The following is an 18,432-nucleotide window of genomic DNA, read 5'->3' as shown; positions in this document are numbered from 1 at the left end:
TTGCAGAGAGCTAACTGCCGGGAATTATGTACAATGCAGTTTTTACGGTAATATTTTCTGTCTTTTAGTAGAGATCTTATATGAGAGATTTGCGTTGTTTACCAAATAAGTAAATCTAATTGTATTTGCATTGTAAACATTCGATACAAGTGAAAAGATAATATTTTTTATTTCACATATTAAGGTTTTAGTTATGATACTCCCAAAAATAATTCCGCAGAAATCCGCAGATTTTCAGCAAAATTCTCCGCAGAAATAGCAAAAAACATCCGCAGACTCCGTCTGGCCCTGCTTATGAGATACAATTATATATTTTTATTTTTGTTGATTAAAATAATGTTTTGTTTCAAATAAAATACTAAAAGATTTTATTTAAAATTAACATTTTGTTAACATTACAATTTATGGCTATATTTACAAACAATATCTTATGTATTTTATTCATTTATTTATTAGAATTACCCAAGTGAAGCCTTTAAATATCACTTAAGCTGAATACTAGTATCTAGAAGAATATAGTATTATATACTGTCATCATGGCAAAGAAATTAAAACTATTTTGATTAGAAATGTGTTGAAGAAAATCTTCTCTCCATTAAACAGAATTAATATTTCTTTTTTTACTACTTATTTATCATTTTACAGTATAACAATCAACACAATTGACCAAAGAATATTCAGCATTAAGTGTAGCATCAAAGTATACAAATATTGAAACATGTACATCAACAAATCCAGTTTATGTTACTTGATAAAACAGAAATCAAATAACGGCTTGTGAATGGTCAGTATGATAGATTATCCATTTTACAATCATGTTATGTTTGTCCTGACCATCGATTTGTATACCCGGACATGAAAGATTGGATACTATGTGCTGAACCTTTTTAAACTCTGAAATTCGCGAACAAATCCCCCCCTCCCAACCACCCCCCCCTCCCTTAGACACAAGCCCTGTCCCCAAACGACTGGGCAGCCCCATAACCGAACTAACTCTGGGCATATAATAACCAGTAAGATAATGCTCAGATCCCCAACACACACATTTACAAAAAATAAAAGGGTCAAAATCTGGATTACAATTTACCTGTTTTTCGAGACAGAAAATTAGATTCGTAAATATTACTATTTGTCTGTCTTAACAAGACATTTATACCCTAAATAGCTTATTCATGTAGTCCGATCCGTATCTATTACTCACGACAGTCTAGCCATGTTTACGATAGAACTCCTCGGCGTCTTTGGGAGATGAGAACAGCTGGATCTTTTTGTCATGAAGAATTCACAGTTTGCATGGTTGGATAAGGAATCCGCGGTACATCCCTTTATCAGCAAATAGTTTTCTGACGTTGTTAAACTCCCGGCGTTGTCGCATAGTTTCGACTGAAAAATCTTCGGAAAAGTACAGCCTGTTTCCATCGTAGGTGATTTCTCTGCGTCTTGAGCGAAATATCAGTTCCTTATTCTAAAATTTAAGGAAGCGGATGAGAACGGCCCTGTGTTGGTTAGGTTTAGCTGGAGCTAAAGTCCGGTGGACCTGCTCCAGGGTAAACTGTGTGTCAGGTGTCATGTTCGTCCACTGAGGCAGCATGTCTTTGATAAAGTCCATAAGCGTTTTTGACCCTTATGCACCCTCTCGTAAACCAAAAAGTCGAAGATTCTTTCTTCTGCTGCGGTTTTCTAAATCTTCCACCTTTGCTTCCAGGAGATTCAAGCGTTTGGATGCCGAGGTAGCGAAAGAGTCGGCTGTATCCAGTCGGGTCTCGGCTGCCACAATGCGCTCCTCCGCGTCGTCGATTCTTTTTTCAGTAGCCGTTACCGCATTTTTAATCTCTGTCAGGTTGATCTCTAACATCTTAACGGATGAAGATACTTCTGTTAATTGATTTTCAATACCATACTGTTTGGTTCCAAGCTCAGTTCTCAAAGCTTTTAATTACGCTAACACATCTGATGTATCCGCCATGACAGCCAGGTCAAGATCGGCCTGAGGTTTCTGTTTTTCCCCTCCTGTCTTACAAGCTCTAGTAAAATGTCACACTGTTTTGGAGCAAGATATTTATACATACTTAAATTGTTAATTATTAAAAATAATAAAAGGGTATACTAATTTTTGTGTGCGGGTTATCGGAGCAAATCAATTAACCAGCCATCTTCGCCAGAGCCACGTGACCGCCAATATTTCTAATATTTCTGACTTCACCTGTTCATGTTTATTGTGATTATTGCTTAGGCGGCTCAGGGCGGAGGTCACCGGACGCTACTCTACGGTCACGCTATTCTCCTCAGACACTCGTTCAGCGGGATGGTTTGTAAACGTTCAGCTTTTCTTCATTTATGTGATTCCGGCAGGCTGTGTCAACATTTCGTGTGCGTCTTTTACAGTTTCTGACCTGTTTGAAGACATCACGGTCGATGACGGATAAACTGTCCTTCGATGTGGGCCTTCAGGAAGACTCCACAGGTGAAATATCGACCTTATTCTGCACTTATTCTGAACCTCCCACTCAGTTGCCTATGAAAGAAACGACTAGGAAAAATGAACGGCAGACAATGATCAAACTACTTGCTCTTGATCTTCTTGGACACTTCTTGGACACTTTTAATGCTTCCAAACAGTTTGCTGCAATTAAAATTCACCCATGTCTTTAGGTGGTTCATTATGAGGTGATTTACCTTCTATGTGTGATCTGATTGGACAGGAATCACAGGACTGATTTCTCTAATCCCCATAGACAAGAAATAATACAGTAGTGATGCAGGATGAAGGACAGTAGTGGAGTAACAGCACTGATACTGCACTAAACATGCACTCAAGGGAAAGTAAAAGTGCACATTTATAAAACTACTCAGTACATTAAAATTCCTGAGAAAAACTACTCAATTACAGGCGTTTGGGTATTTGCAATCTGTTACTTTACACCACTGCTCTTTACAAATAGTGTGTGTGTGTTTAAATGTGTGTGTGTTTTAAGGTGAGGCCTGTTGGTGGACGATTCATCCGGCGTCTAAACAGAGGTCAGAGGGAGAGAAAGTGCGAATCGGAGATGATCTCATTCTCGTCAGTGTGTCGTCAGAACGATATCTCGTGAGTATGACATAAACCCAGTGCACAGGATAATATTTTACTTTCTGAATTGTGTTAAGGGTGGCTCAGTGGTTAGCACTGTGGCCCCACAGCAAGAAGGTCGCTGGTTCGAGTCCCGGCTGGGTCAGTTGCCGTTACTGTGTGGAGTTTGCATGTTCTCCCCGTGTTGGCGTGGGTGTCCTCTGGGTGCTCCGGTTTCCCCAACAGTCCAAACACATGCGCTATAGGGGAACTGATCAACTAAACTGGCTGTAGTGCATGAGTGTGTGAATGAGTGTGTATGGGTATTTCCCAGTACTGGGTTGCAGCTGGGTTAAACATATGCTGGAATAGTTGGCGGTTCATTACACCGTGGCCATTCTTGATAAATAAAAGACTAAGCTGTAGGAAAATTAATGAATGAATGTTGAATCTAAATATGTAAATTAATTTTTAAAATCAGGGCGAGGCAGTGGTGCAGTAGGTAGTGCTGTCGCCTCACAGCAAGAAGGTCGCTGGGTCGCTGTTTCTAACCTCGGCTCAGTTGGCGTTTCTGTGTGGAGTTTGCATGTTCTCCCTGCCTTCGCATGGGTTTCCTACGGGTGCTCCAGTTTCCCCCACAGTCCAAACACATGCGCTATAGGGGAATTGATTACCTAAATTAGCCGTAATGTATGAGTGTGTGAATGAGTGTGGGTGTTTCCCGGTGCTGGGTTACAGCTGGAAGAACATCTGCAACATTTTAAAGACAAAAGAAAACATGAAAGTGCACCATGTTACTCAAGCATATCCTATAACGCAATGCACTGAGAGGTGAATAAGTTTAAATCCAGTCTCGATGAGCTTTATTGTTCGTGTGTGGCCACACAGTGGAACTTAATGTTGTGTCCTGCCGGACCACAGTGTTACATAAATGAACATAATCATAAATATGAACACAACACTGGATGTAAGAGCTGTTTTAAAGCTATTGTGGAAATATAAATTTATATCATCTACTTTCAAATTAACAATAATCTACGTATAACTAAAAAGTTATATTCTCTGGTTTTTAATTATATAATTTCATTAACATTCCAGCTAGGAGGGACATTAACCTTTTGTCTTTCTGATCACAGGCTAAGCCAAAGTAATGCAAATTGTCAGTTTCACAGCATGGGGTGTCTATTGTTTTCTCTTTTCGATCAAATGGTCAGGCGGTTTCTGTCTCCAGAACATGATGAGATTAGACCTGAGAAGCAGTTTACCCTGCCAACCACAACTCTTGATTTGCATGCTTTGTTTAGCTATGCCCCCTCCTCCTAACAGGACAATATAGACATGAAATCTTTGTCTTAATTCAGACTAATTGAGACTTGTGTGAGACTTGTGAGAGACTTGTGAAAGAACTTGCAGACTGCGGACCTCTAGTAGGCTCTTGCAGACACATTGGACACCTTGAAGACGCTGTTTGACTGCAGATTAACCAACACGTCTCAATAAAGGAATTCTGCTTGTTTCGAGTCTCCTGGACTGGGTTCTCTCTTCTTTTTACTCATTCATTTATTTTTTTTTACAACACTATATATGACCAACATACCGTAATCTAACTATGCTTAACTATAGATAGGCTGTTTATCAATTCCAAGAACGCAGAGATCGCACTTGTGTTCTTGTGGAGAGCGGTCTTGCCAGGTGTCCCCGGAAGAACGAACTCGGGAGACCACGAGAACAGAGAACGGGTCCTCTTAGGAATGAGATGCCTAGTTCTTCCTGATGGTCACATGACCTTCACGTGTTTTAAATGATAAATTATGTAAACATTACAGCCTTCATACAACGATTTATTGTCTTTCCCCTTTTCAAAATATATATTCTGCATAAAAACATTATAAATATACGTTGCACATTATAAATAAAACAGATTTTAATAGGAAATTCATCAAACAAACACCCTTAATGTGTTTATTCCTTTATTAAGATGTTCGTGGTAATGTTTATATTCAGCGTTTCATTTAGGGAAACTCCTGAGGTAAATAAGTTACATCTCTAAACTTTAATAATAAACCTAAATACAATGCTGCGCTTCTCACCTCCAGGCGCAATGACTTCTGGGACTTCCCGAGCGAGTTTGGTGCTCAAGTCTGCATCCATGCGTCCTCGATATCAAGAACGCGTCCTCTGTTCTTGCAGTCTTGAGTATATGAACTAAACTTTGTCAGCTGATGATGACGATACACGAGGACACAAGACCGCTGAAGAACGCATATTGAGAAACAGTCATATACTATAAATTACTTAAAAACTAACTATTCACATAATCCAAGACAGGCTATACAGGCACTTTTACATAAGAACAACACTGGTATTGAACAATACCTATAATGTTGATGAAAGCAAGTAGTGCAAGTAAGCATTGGTTTCCTTATTGAGTTCTTGTAGGATGGAGTTGAAGTAAAGTGTCCGGTGCATTTGAAGATAGAGGAGTGTGTTTCCTACAGGTGGTTTGACAGACCAACTCACCTGTGAGAGACACTCAGAAATGCTCAATGATTTTATAGATATGGAGTGATTTTAAGAGAGTGTCTGGTGCAAACTGATGTGTCTGTTAAAGTGTCAGTGAGATGAAAGAGTGTGCTTTCTGCAGGTGGTTTGTCAGGCCAACTCACCTGTGTGAGACACTCAGAAATTGCCAACCCAGGCTCATTCTGAAAACGAAGTTATGTGGACGTTTCTGAAGGCCGCGAAATACGTCCCGGGAGGTACGTATTCATGCAGTTTTCATGAATCCACGAGAGGGCGCTGTGCGCGATTTTTTGCGCCTCGAACGTCTCTCGCGAACGCCGTTTGCCGAACCTGCCAGAGGCCGCTATCGAACAACCTCCCGTCTGTCTGTCTGAATGACAAGAATGATTGACCGTGCAACCGGCCAATGGGCCGACCCACCCTCCCTCCTCCTTCCCTGAACCCGACCAACAACGATTCACAACAAGCCATCCAGAAAAATCAAAAAATCAAAGCCCTCGTCTGATGTTTGACCACGTTTTCAGACTTTGACCACATTCTCATCCCGTTATGAACTTGTTTGCTTTATTTTTGGGATTTGGTTTTTGTTTTCTTACCTGATTCCTGAAACCGCTCTTCCCCGGACTCAAACCCGGTCGTCGTCACCGCTCAGCTCCTCTCTCTCTGCGCCTCCAGTCCTACGACAGAGACGACGAGCTAAACCGGACAAACTGGTTGCGGCGGGAAAGCCCGAGTGAGCGGCCGGTCGGCAGGCAAGCACCGATTCAAGGAACGGCGTCACACTGCCCCACATCGTTCGCTTCAAAAAATGAAATGCTGCCTTGCGTAGCTGCGGCCACCTAATTCGTGGTCTCCATAAATGTCCACGGGACGACATTTTCAGAATGAGCCCGAGTTGGAAATTGCACAATATTTTTCCAGTGATATGGAGTGTCTGGTGCAAATGTACAAACTGGTGCAAGTGTTGATTAAAGAGCGAGAGAGATGAAAGAGTGTGCTTCTGCAGGTGGTTTGTCAGACCAACTCACCTGTGTGAGACACTCAGAAATTGCCAACCCAGGCTCATTCTGAAAACGAAGTTATGTGGATGTTTCTGGAGGCCGTGAAATACGTCCCGGGAGGTACGTATTCATGCAGTTTTCGTGAATCCACGAGAGGGCGCTGTGCGCGATTTTTTGCGCCTCGAACGTCTCTCGCGAACGCCGTTTGCCGAACCTGCCAGAGGCCGCTGTCGAACAACCTCCCGTCTGTCTGTCTGAATGACAAGAATGATTGACCGTGCAACCGGCCAATGGGCCGACCCACCCTCCCTCCTCCTTCCCTGAACCCGACCAACGACGATTCACAACAAGCCATCCAGAAAAATCAAAAAATCAAAGCCCTCATCTGATGTTTGACCACGTTTTCAGACTTTGACCACATTCTCATCCCGTTATGAACTTGTTTGCTTTATTTGTGGGATTTGGTTTTTGTTTTCTTACCTGATTCCTGAAACCGTTCTTCCCCGGACTCAAACCCGGTTGTCGTCACCGCTCAGCTCCTCTCTCTCTGTGCCTCCAGTCCTACGACAGACATGACGAGCTAAACCGGACAAACTGGTTGCGGTGGGAAAGCCCTTCATACGGAGGCAGGCGAGTGAGCAGTCGGTCGGCAGGCAAGCACCGATTCAAGGAACGGCGTCACACTGCCCCACATCGTTTGCTTCAAAAAATGAAATGCTGCCTTGCGTAGCTCCGGCCACGTAATTCGCGGTCTCCATAAATGTCCACGGGACGGCGTTTTCAGAATGAGCCCGAGTTGGAAATTGCACAATATTTTTCCAGTGATATGGAGTGTCTGGTGCAAATGTACAAACTGGTGCAAGTGTTGATTAAAGAGCGAGAGAGATGAAAGAGTGTGCTTTCTGCAGGTGGTTTGTGATGTTTTGTGGTTTGCACCTGATAGAAAACACAATGAAACCTCTCTGACAGTAGAGGACGCGTTGTTAATGATTATTAACCTGCTCTGCTCCACAGCATCTGTCCATATCCAATGGCTGCATCCAGGTGGACGCGTCCTTCATGCAGACGCTCTGGAACGTCCATCCCATCTGCTCAGGGAGCAACGTAGAGGAAGGTACAGCACACACAATCAGACGCAACACTCAGTGCAGGCTTTTAAAGAGCCCCTGTTATGCATTATGATAGGTCATAGTTTTGAGGCAGATATGCATGATGCATGCGTCAACAACAGGCTGATTGTCACTTATCACTATACAGTTGGTGTGTGTGATCACAATATAGATATTCATAAAAGTGTACAGTTTGGTGTGTTTGTGCACAAGTGTGTGTTCTGCTGATCCTCGTGTGTGTTTGTGTCTTTTGTCCAATAGGATACCTTCTTGGTGGTCATGTGATGCGTCTTTTTCATGGACACGATGAGGTTCTGACGATCCCAGGCTCTGATCAGAGTGAGGAAGAACAAAGGTGCGAAGTTCATCTCCAATACTCCTGTGTTTGTGATTATTATGGGCTTTATATTAGGGGTGTGAATCTACACTGGTCTCACGGTTGGATTCGGTTATGATTATCATGCCATCGATTCGGTTTAATTCGATATCTCAGTGCATTGACGATGCTTTTCATAAGTAATTAGATTTTTTCTTCACAAAACAAGAATTTTTATTAAATTAAAAAATTAAAAATTAAAATCTATGAATATATTTATTTCCCAGAGATGGGTTGCAGCTGGAAGGGCATCCGCTGCGTAAAAACTTGCTGGATAAGTTGGCGGTTCATTCCGCTGTGGCGACCCCGGATTAATAAAGGGACTAAGCCGACAAGAAAATGAATGAATGAATGAATATATTTATATAATATTTGTGATGCAGTTTTGTCCTTTAATACAGCAGTGAGATATATAAACTGTGCCTTTAATTTGACCTGCTCAAAGAAAACACTCTTATTTAATGTATGAAACAAAACTCCAACACATGCACAGAGGACAGCATGAGCATTTACAGCAAATAAACTCATGTAAATATGATCCCGCTTGCTTTTTGAGCGCTGACAGGCGAGGTTTACACTCCAATGATTGGTCATTGTCTTCACCCGCTCAACAGAAAGGGCTGCGATCGGCTTTAGAAATGAAAACGATGTTTAACGATGAGTGACGCGGAAAGCACAGCTGCGGTTAGAGTCTGTATGCGAATAATACACTGTTATCACAGGTAATCCGTAATAGACACAGTGGAGAAAACTCACATCTCAGGCACGCTCGTGTCAGGATCCACAAGTATCGCTTTAACAGCCGAGAGGAGAGGAAAAGTCACCTCACAAACACACCAGCGGCTCAAATGTCTAAAGTGAGTGAGAGAGAGAGAGAGAGAGAGAGAGAGAGAGAGGTTTCATAAATTACCATTAATCTATTTTTATTTTTATTAATCTTTTTAATTTTACTGATATATTGTTATTTTTATTAATCTATTTTTATTTTTTACATTTCTTTTCTTTATTTCTTTATTATATTCTATGTTCATATTTGTTTGCACTACTGCCCTTTTTGCACTGTCTTGTCTGTATGCAGCGGCGATGGAGAGAGATGGAGTTTTACAGCATCTCTCCATAGTGGTGAAATAGCAGCTCGTTTGCTGTGTCTTCTTCAGTGTCAATGAAAGACTGTCCAGCAAACTCACAAGCAGTTGAACTGTGCATAATTATCCACCTTTTAAGCAGTAGGAGCGTTTTATTTACTCTCCCTCGCCTCCTTCGCCATAGTATTCTACTACGACATCGCACATAGGAGATAAATGACGTCAGTACATAATAACCCGTTATGATTATTAATGAACCGGTATCCAATTTTCCCCGTCTGCATTGTGATGCACAGAAAAAAACAATTCGTTTTGACTCCCCTAGTTATACAGTACAGCCCTCATGTACGAAGACTTGCGTGGAAATCATACTAAATCATTGCGTACGCACAAAGCTGTAAATGTGCGTACGCAGAAAAAAATTCAGATGTATGAAACACTGCGTACGCCGAATCCCACGCATATTCTTTTGTACATCTGAATGAACGTAAAACTGAGCGCAACATGCACGAGCGCAAAACCCCTCCCTGCCTCCTCCCCCGTATGAATATGCTAATGACTATGCTAATGGCAAAACCCAACGAAAAAGCAACGGCAAAAGCAAGAAGAGAAACTTTGAACAGAATGTGGATTGGAGGTGCTGCTTTCGGAGGTAGACCGGAGAAAAGCGGTGTTACTTGCAAGTTTGTTCTCCAGAACAACAAAAGAAAAAAATAGAGTGGGAGAGTTTAGCTGATGCGGTTAACACAGATGGGTCTGAACATCGCACTGAGTGACTTAAAAGAGAAATAGTGTGATTTATAGGTGTAAAATCTTGCAGCATCTGTAACAGTCTCAGTGGCGCAGCTCATAAGACGCATGTCAACATGTATTGACACGTTCGAGCATGAACTCGGTTTGAATCCAGCGTCTGATGAACTCTTTCTTCTTTTTTCCCCTGCTACATATCAGATTTTGCCAACTATTAATCACGAGAAAGACAAGCAGGAATCATTAATAAGTCTGTGCATCATATTTTATTTGCACATTTATTGAATGGAAATGTTTCTGATTCACGCATGCAAATTCATCTTCAGATAGTGTCTTTATAGAAATGTGCGTGCGGTAGATCGCTCAGATTACATTGGGAAAACAGGCGACCGCTGCAAATTGTGCTTTAATGTTTAGCTGGTCAACTGTATGGTATGGAAACCTTATATACCTGCTGGATGAACCCGTCTCATACAGCTGCCATTGCAAGGCTCAGACACTTTGTAGAGAGGAATTTAACACAACTGCCTCTAGGAGTCGCCAATGGAAATAAAACAGACACGCACAAAAAACGTTCAGTTCATCGTTAGTAAATCCAAACATGAGCGATTCTGAGCGTGAAACCTGGCGTACGCAAAGTTTTTGTGCGTACGCAGCGTTGATACATGAGGCCCCTGATTATTCTACGATGTTTCACAGCAATAAACAGACAATTAACCCCCAGGGGTCGAAGACCGCATATACATGGTTTAAGGCGTCTTCTTCCGAAAATGCAGAAAATAACTTGAATGACACTTTCAGTGTTGATCGTACAGATAAGAGCAATACATCCATCAAATCTGTTAGGTGCAGGGCTTAATTTGTGCCGGAACATGCCGGATCTGGCACATCATTTAACCGATACCCCTACTCACCCTCCCTCCTCCTTCGTCCGCTGTTCACTTTCACTTTGTTCCACGACTCCCCAACCTTCTTCATTTTCGTCCACGACAACCAACCCCCGCTGCAGCTCCCAACTTGCGTCCGCAACACCCCTCCGCTATCCAACGGGCCCTTATTCATTCCCCCCACTCTTCGCTTTCCTGTGCGACATCTCTACATCCTTGGGTAGTATGCCGGATCCATTACCCCGATCTGTTCCGGGACCTCGTGATTCACAAATTAAGCACTGGTTTGGTGTCTACTTGTTAAGTGTGACGTCACGCGAAGCGGCTTCCGGGTCCAAGCGCTCTATTCAACTGAATGGGGAGACTCATGAAATGGTAATAATAAACGTTTACAAAGCGATTTAAGGCTTTCGTAAATCACAATCAGTATATATGTCCATGCCTAATATCCGATGGCCAGAAAGTGATTAATGTTTTTATAAATTGTTAAATTTTTGGTATTTGTTATGCAGCAAGCCCAGAGATTGTTGTGTACACTATGATTTTATATGAAACTAACTTTAATGTGTGATAGGAATAAAATGTGATCATAAACGAATGATTTCTCCACTCAAGTGATTGGCCACTTGGACCCGGAAACAGTAATACAAACGTCACAAACACCTCACCACTTCACAAGCGGATAACAACAAAAGTGTGTGCTTTTGCAAAATGAGGAAAATAAATAGTGTAGGGATTATTTCTTCTGTCTATCTGCCTACTGTTTTTAGAAACGCGTCAGTAAAATGCGCTGAAACTACACGAAAGCAAAACACACAGACATGAGACATGTATCTAGAGAAAGCTTGAAGTTCAATTCAACTCAGCTTTATTTTTATAGCGCTTTTACAATGTAGATTGTGTCAAAGCAGCTTCACATAAATGGTCATAGTAGTGTCTACTTTAAAATGCATGTTTAAAACAAATATTGTTTGATAAAGTAATCAGTATGAAGCCTACACGATGCCTAGTTTCTCAGTATGAGCTCATCATTTTTAGTGCGACCTCATGTCATTTTTGTATGTTATATATTTCACTTCTGTGCATGTTTAATTTGCTTCTTTGGATGGAAACATAGCTAATTTGCATAATTTGCCAAGTGTATTTTTCTTTTTCAAATATTCCATTTTTGCATGTAAGTTTAATCAGCTTTTTTGGCTGAAAACACATCTAATAAAGGATTGTTTTTGCAATATTTCCAAATATATGTTGCATATATAGCATATATTATACATGTAAAACCAAAATGTAATTTGCGTATATGTATATATGTAATTAGCATATATTTACATGCATAATTTTTCTAAATGGAATGCCACTTACATGTGTGTCCCAATATTTAGAAATATATGTTGCATATATGATATATATATATATATGTAAAAATCATGCATATATGTAACATCTAATATCAAACTTGCTTATCATAAATGCAATTTGCATATATATCCATGCGTGGTGTTTCTATATGTGATATTTCACTTTTGCAAGTTTAATTGCAAGTAAGTAATTGCATCATTGCATGGAAGCATTTATTTGCAATAATTTTGAAATGTATGTTGTATAAAAACATGTCATATATTTTCTACATGTCAAACTTGCATTTCATAAATGCAATTTGCATATATTTCCATGTATAATGTTTCTGTATGGGATATTCCATTTACTGCGCTTAATTTTAATTAGCATCCTTGAATGGAAAGATAGCCAATAGGGGCTTTAGTATTAGTACAGTAAGTCAGTAATATTATGAAATGTAATGTATGTATTTTAGGTGTATTTTAGTGACTCTATAAGATCCGTCTAGTGTGTGTGTGTGTGTGTGTGTGTGTGTGTGTGTGTGTGTGTGTGTGTGTGTGTGTGTGTGTGTGTGTGTGTGTGTGATTTTTAGTGCGACCTCATGTCATTTTTGTATGTTATATATTTCACTTCTGTGCATGTTTAATTTGCATCTTTGGATGGAAACATAGCTAATTTGCATAATTTGCCATGTGTAATTTTTCTATATCAAATATTCCATTTTTGCATATAAGTTTAATCCGCTTTTTTTGGCTGAAAACACATCTAATAAAGGATTGTTTTTTGCAATATTTCCAAATATATTTTGCATATATAGCATATATTATAAATGTAAAACCCAAATAAGAATTTGCATATATGTAATTTGTGTATATGTATATATGTAATTAGCATATATTTACATGCATAATGTTTCTAAATGTAATGACACTTAAATGTATGTCCCAATATTTAGAAATATATGTTGCATATATGATATATATATGTAAAAATCATGCATATATGTAACATCTAATATCAAACTTGCTTATCATAAATGTAATTTGCATATATTTCCATGCGTGGTGTTTCTATATGTGATATTTCACTTTTGCAAGTTTAATTGCTAGTAAGTAATTGCATCATTGCATGGAAGCATTTTATTTGCAATAATTTTGAAATGTATGTTGTATAAAAACATGTCATATATTTTCTATATGTCAAACTTGCATTTTATATATGCAATTTGCATATATTTCCATGTATAATGTTTCTGTATGGGATATTCCATTTACTGCGCTTAATTTTAATTAGCATCTTTGAATGGAAAGATAGCTAATATGGGTATTTTAGTGACTCCGTGTCCTATAAGATCCGTCTATTGTGTGTGTGTGTGTGTGTGTGTGTCCATGTTTAGCCGCTCCAGTGAGTGTGTTAGTGTGTCTGAAGTGGGTCGAGCTTGAGTAACCCGGGGATGTGGATGTGATTGGACTCTCTGTGCTCCTTGTAAGGCTATTTTTAGCACGGTGGCGTTTAGCACGGCGTCTGCAGGATTAGATATCAGTTGTCAGCTGTGACCTGCGGCGATGCGTCCTGTCCTTGAGATCCAATCACATCACAGCAACTCCTTCTCAAGGATTTTACCCAGACCTCCTTCAGACGTCTGGCAGGGAGTCATCCAGTTCAGATGATAGAGAGAGAGTTTGTTTCTGTTTATACTAGGCTTCTGACAGAATCAAATATTCTTGTGTCGATTAATTGCTGAAGCTTTAATCAAAAAATATAGCTATACCAAACCAGGACTCTCTCTTCTTTCCCATCCACCACACCACACGACAACCTCCAAACATTATGCAATTCTGAGTGTGCTTCACACAGGCGAGTGGGCTTGAAAACTGCTTGTAGAAAACACACTTTCATCTCTCTGATCCTTAAAATGACACTTACAGCAGTTTTGTACATTTGCTCTAGGCGTTTCTTACAATTATCCCATAGCTATAAAAATAACACTGCATTTATGAAGTGTGCCTCACACAGGTGAGTGGGCTTGACAAACCACCTGTAAAAACACTTTTCTTTATATATTTATAAAAAAAAACACTCAAGCGTTTAATTCTTTGAGCATTAACAGTTCTTTGTATAATCAAAATGTCCAAAACAACACCTGAAAACAACATCAGAGGTCAAATCAACACCCAAAACAGTCCTGAAAACAACACCTCAAAACACCCAGATCAACCCTGCAATCAAGTCCCTAAAACAACCATGAAAACAACACCACAAAACAACACCAGGTCAACACCCCAAAACAACCCCGAAAACAACATCACAAAACAACAGCCATGGGGGCTATATCATAAAAGTGGTTAAAAAAAGTGGGGATTAAAGCCTAAAGCCTGACTTCAATGAGCTGAACTAAACGTCCACGCTTAAACTGGTTCCATAACGGCAAGTTGAAGATCATTTGATCTAACTAATCTGAGTTCAGTTTAAATAATCTAGATAACTGCTCGTGTACGTTTCTGTCGTGAAACCTTAAAAGTCGAGCATAGATACATCGATTATGTTGTGTGCTACCATGGCAACTTCGAGAACTGAAAGAGCTCTGAAATGAGACACAGCTGTTCACAGCGAGTGAGCCGCGAAACTGCAGATAGTTCAATAGGCTACAGTAGCAATATATTTTTAAATATAGGCTATTATTTAGGCGTAATTAAATATTTGTTATAAAACAGTAATTGTGCTTGACCGCGCGCATTTGCGTGAGAGAGAGAGGATTTGCGCTTACTGCCAATTGTTTCTTGTAAGGAAAAGTTTTAATGCATTGCAAGGCTCAATGTAACGTACACAATGTTTTAAATGTAAGCACATAGGTTTAAAATAAACAAAGAGCCGTGCACACACAAGCGGTGGGATTTTTAATTTGCTCCTGAATCTGCTGCAAATCGTTGCTTTCCCTTTGCCACTTGTTTTCCGCGGGCCGTGGGAATATATCTTTACAGTAAAGTGACGCTGCTGCACAGCACGGATCATCTCCCGATTATTTTACTCATTTTACAGCTTTAAAGTCATTATTTAAGAAACGTAGCCTTTTTCTTTATATTAGTCAGTGTCTTTCCTAACACCGCGCTCGAGTGGGTTTTCTCCAGGTGCTCTGGTTTCCCCCAAATCCAAGGACATGCGGCATGCGCTATATGTTAATTGAATAAGCTAAATTGACCGTAGTGTAGGAATGTGAATGAGTGTGTATGGATGTTTCCAAGTGAAGGCGTCCGCTGCATTAAGCTGCTGTAGAAGTTGGCCGTTCATTGCGCTGTGGTAACCCCAGATTAATAAAGGCACTAAGCCGAAAAAAATTAACGTGTGTGTGTGTGTGTTTGTGTGTGTGTGTATATATATATATATATATATATATATATATATATATATATATATATATATATATATATATATATATATATATATATATATATATATCTTTTAAATTATTATTTTCTACAGAATGCTTTACAATAATATATTTGTGTTCATACATTAGATTATTAAGTACCAATGCAATGTTTAGAATATATATATATAATGTATTATTAACCTCTTAATAACTTTATAGCCACTTAATAGCAATATATATATATATATATATATATATATATATATATATATATATATATATATATATATATATATATATATATATATATATATATATATATATATATATATATATATATATATTGCTATTAAGTGGCTATAAAGTTATTAAGAGGTTAAGTGAATTTAAATGGCATCAAATTATGGCAGGTAAATGTTAACATTACTTTGATTAAGCTTGAACTTAAGGCTTAGCCTGAGAGTTAGCCTGCCCCGGACCAGGCTAGTTTCCCAGCATAAGTTGCCAGGGTTATTAATTTTGAACTATCGTAAATTTGATTTATGAAACCGAATCTGTCATTAATAAACCTGACTTACCAAAATAAGCCTGGCTTTTTCTGTAAACTTGGTTTATGGAATAGCCCCCAGAACAATCCTGATAACAACACCACAAAACAACACCGCAAAACAATCCTGATACCAGCACCACAAAACAACAGCCAGAACAATCCTGATAACAACACCTTAAAACAGTGGTCGCCAAACATGTTCCTGGAGGGCTGGTGTACTGCAGATTTTAGCTCCAACCCTAATCAAACACCTGAACAAGCTAATCAAGCTCTTACTAGGTATAATTGAAACATCCAGACAGGTGTGTTGAGGCAAGTTGGAGCTAAACCCTGCAGGGACACCGGCCCTCCTGGACCGAGATTGGTGACCCCTGCCTTAAAACAACACCTACAACAATCCTGATAACAACAGCCCAAAACAACCCTGTAAACAATAGCACAAAACAACAACAAAACAACATTCAAAACAACACCACAAAACGACACCCAAAACAATCCTGATAACAACACAACAAAACAACAGCCAGAACAATCCCGATAACAACACAACAAAACAACACCTGAAACAACATTACAAAACAACACCCAAAACAATCCCGATAACAAAACAACAGCCAAAACAATCCTGATAACAACACAACAAAACACACCCAAAATAACATTACAAAACAACACCCGAAACAATCCCGATAACAACACAACAAAACAACACCTGAAACAACATTACAAAACAACACCCAGAACAATCCCGATAACAACAAAACAAAACAACACCTGAAACAACATTACAAAACAACACCCAAAACAATCCCGATAACAACAAAACAAAACAACAGCCAGAACAATCCCGATAACAACACAACAAAACAACACCTGAAACAACATTACAAAACAACACCCAAAACAATCCCGATAACAACAAAACAAAACAACACCTGAAACAACATTACAAAACAACACCCAAAACAATCCCGATAACAACAAAACAAAACAACACCTGAAACAACATTACAAAACAACACCCAAAACAATCCCGATAACAACACAACAAAACAACAGCCAGAACAATCCCGATAACAACACAACAAAACAACACCTGAAACAACATTACAAAACAACACCCGAAACAATCCCGATAACAACAAAACAAAACAACACCTGAAACAACATTACAAAACAACACCCAAAACAATCCCGATAACAACACAACAAAACAACAGCCAGAACAATCCCGATAACAACACAACAACACCTGAAACAACATTACAAAACAACACCCAAAACAATCCCGATAACAACACAACAAAACAACACCTGAAACAACATTACAAAACAACACCCGAAACAATCCCGATAACAACAAAACAAAACAACACCTGAAACAACATTACAAAACAACACCCAAAACAATCCCGATAACAACACAACAAAACAACAGCCAGAACAATCCCGATAACAACACAACAACACCTGAAACAACATTACAAAACAACACCCAAAACAATCCCGATAACAACAAAACAAAACAACACCTGAAACAACATTACAAAACAACACCCGAAACAATCCCGATAACAACACAACAAAACAACAGCCAGAACAATCCCGATAACAACACAACAACACCTGAAACAACATTACAAAACAACACCCGAAACAATCCCGATAACAACACAACAAAACAACAGCCAGAACAATCCCGATAACAACACAACAACACCTGAAACAACATTACAAAACAACACCCAAAACAATCCCGATAACAACAAAACAACACCTGAAACAACACCACATCATCACCACAAAACAATCCTAAAAACAACAACTGAAAGCAAAATAATTCTTGAATTCTTGAAATTCTTGCCTATTCTTCTGTTAATTTTGGGATCTAGCAGTCGAGTGTTAAAAATCTGGTTGTTGATTGTGATCTACGGTGTAACGGACACAGCTATAGAAGATAAAAAGTCCCGTATTTGTTTTTTGATGCGACTTCTCCAGCTCTGATTATGTGTTTCTGTGTTTTTCAGGTTGGTGAATTACGAGACGGGTAAAGCAGGAGCTAAAGCGCGGTCGCTCTGGAGGCTGGAGCCGCTACGCATCAGGTGTGTGTGTCTTCAAGATACCTTAAACTGGGTTTTACTGCTGCTGGAAACCCTTTAAAATGCTTTAATCTGGTGTTTTCAAAGTTTAAGTGAATAATGTACTTAATGTTTAAATTTGACTTTAGAACGTGTAAGACTTGTGTGTAATTCAATTCATTCATTTTCCTTTGGCTTAGTCCCTTTATTCACCAGAGATCACCACAGCAGAATGAACCGCCAACTATTCCAGCATATGTTTTACACAGCAAATGCCTTTCTAGCTGCAACTCAGCACTGGGAAACACCCATACAC

General features: G+C 39.3%; 1 protein-coding gene across 4 annotated transcripts in view; it reads left to right on the top strand.

Annotated features, from left to right (window-relative positions):
• The window catches only part of LOC101884734 (ryanodine receptor 3), a 253,838-nt gene that overhangs the window by 44,818 nt on the left and 190,588 nt on the right, over positions 1–18,432 (top strand). For all 4 annotated transcript variants that reach the window (XR_015512842.1, XR_015512843.1, XM_087289686.1 and 1 more), the window contains exons 4-9: positions 2,234–2,308; positions 2,386–2,464; positions 2,976–3,088; positions 7,588–7,687; positions 7,944–8,037; positions 18,066–18,140. Coding sequence is in view for 2 of the 4 variants with exons in the window: in XM_087289686.1 (XP_087145812.1) it covers positions 2,234–2,308; positions 2,386–2,464; positions 2,976–3,088; positions 7,588–7,687; positions 7,944–8,037; positions 18,066–18,140 (536 nt within the window). In the remaining 2 variants the exon portion in view is untranslated. The remainder of the gene's footprint in view (positions 1–2,233; positions 2,309–2,385; positions 2,465–2,975; positions 3,089–7,587; positions 7,688–7,943; positions 8,038–18,065; positions 18,141–18,432) is intronic.

This window comes from Danio rerio, chromosome 17 (genome assembly GCF_052040795.2).
Source record: "Danio rerio strain M-AB ecotype USA chromosome 17, GRCz13ab, whole genome shotgun sequence".
Taxonomy (NCBI): domain Eukaryota; kingdom Metazoa; phylum Chordata; class Actinopteri; order Cypriniformes; family Danionidae; genus Danio; species Danio rerio.
The sequence above is the reverse complement of the archived record's forward strand: the minus strand, read 5'-3'. Positions and strand labels throughout refer to the sequence as shown.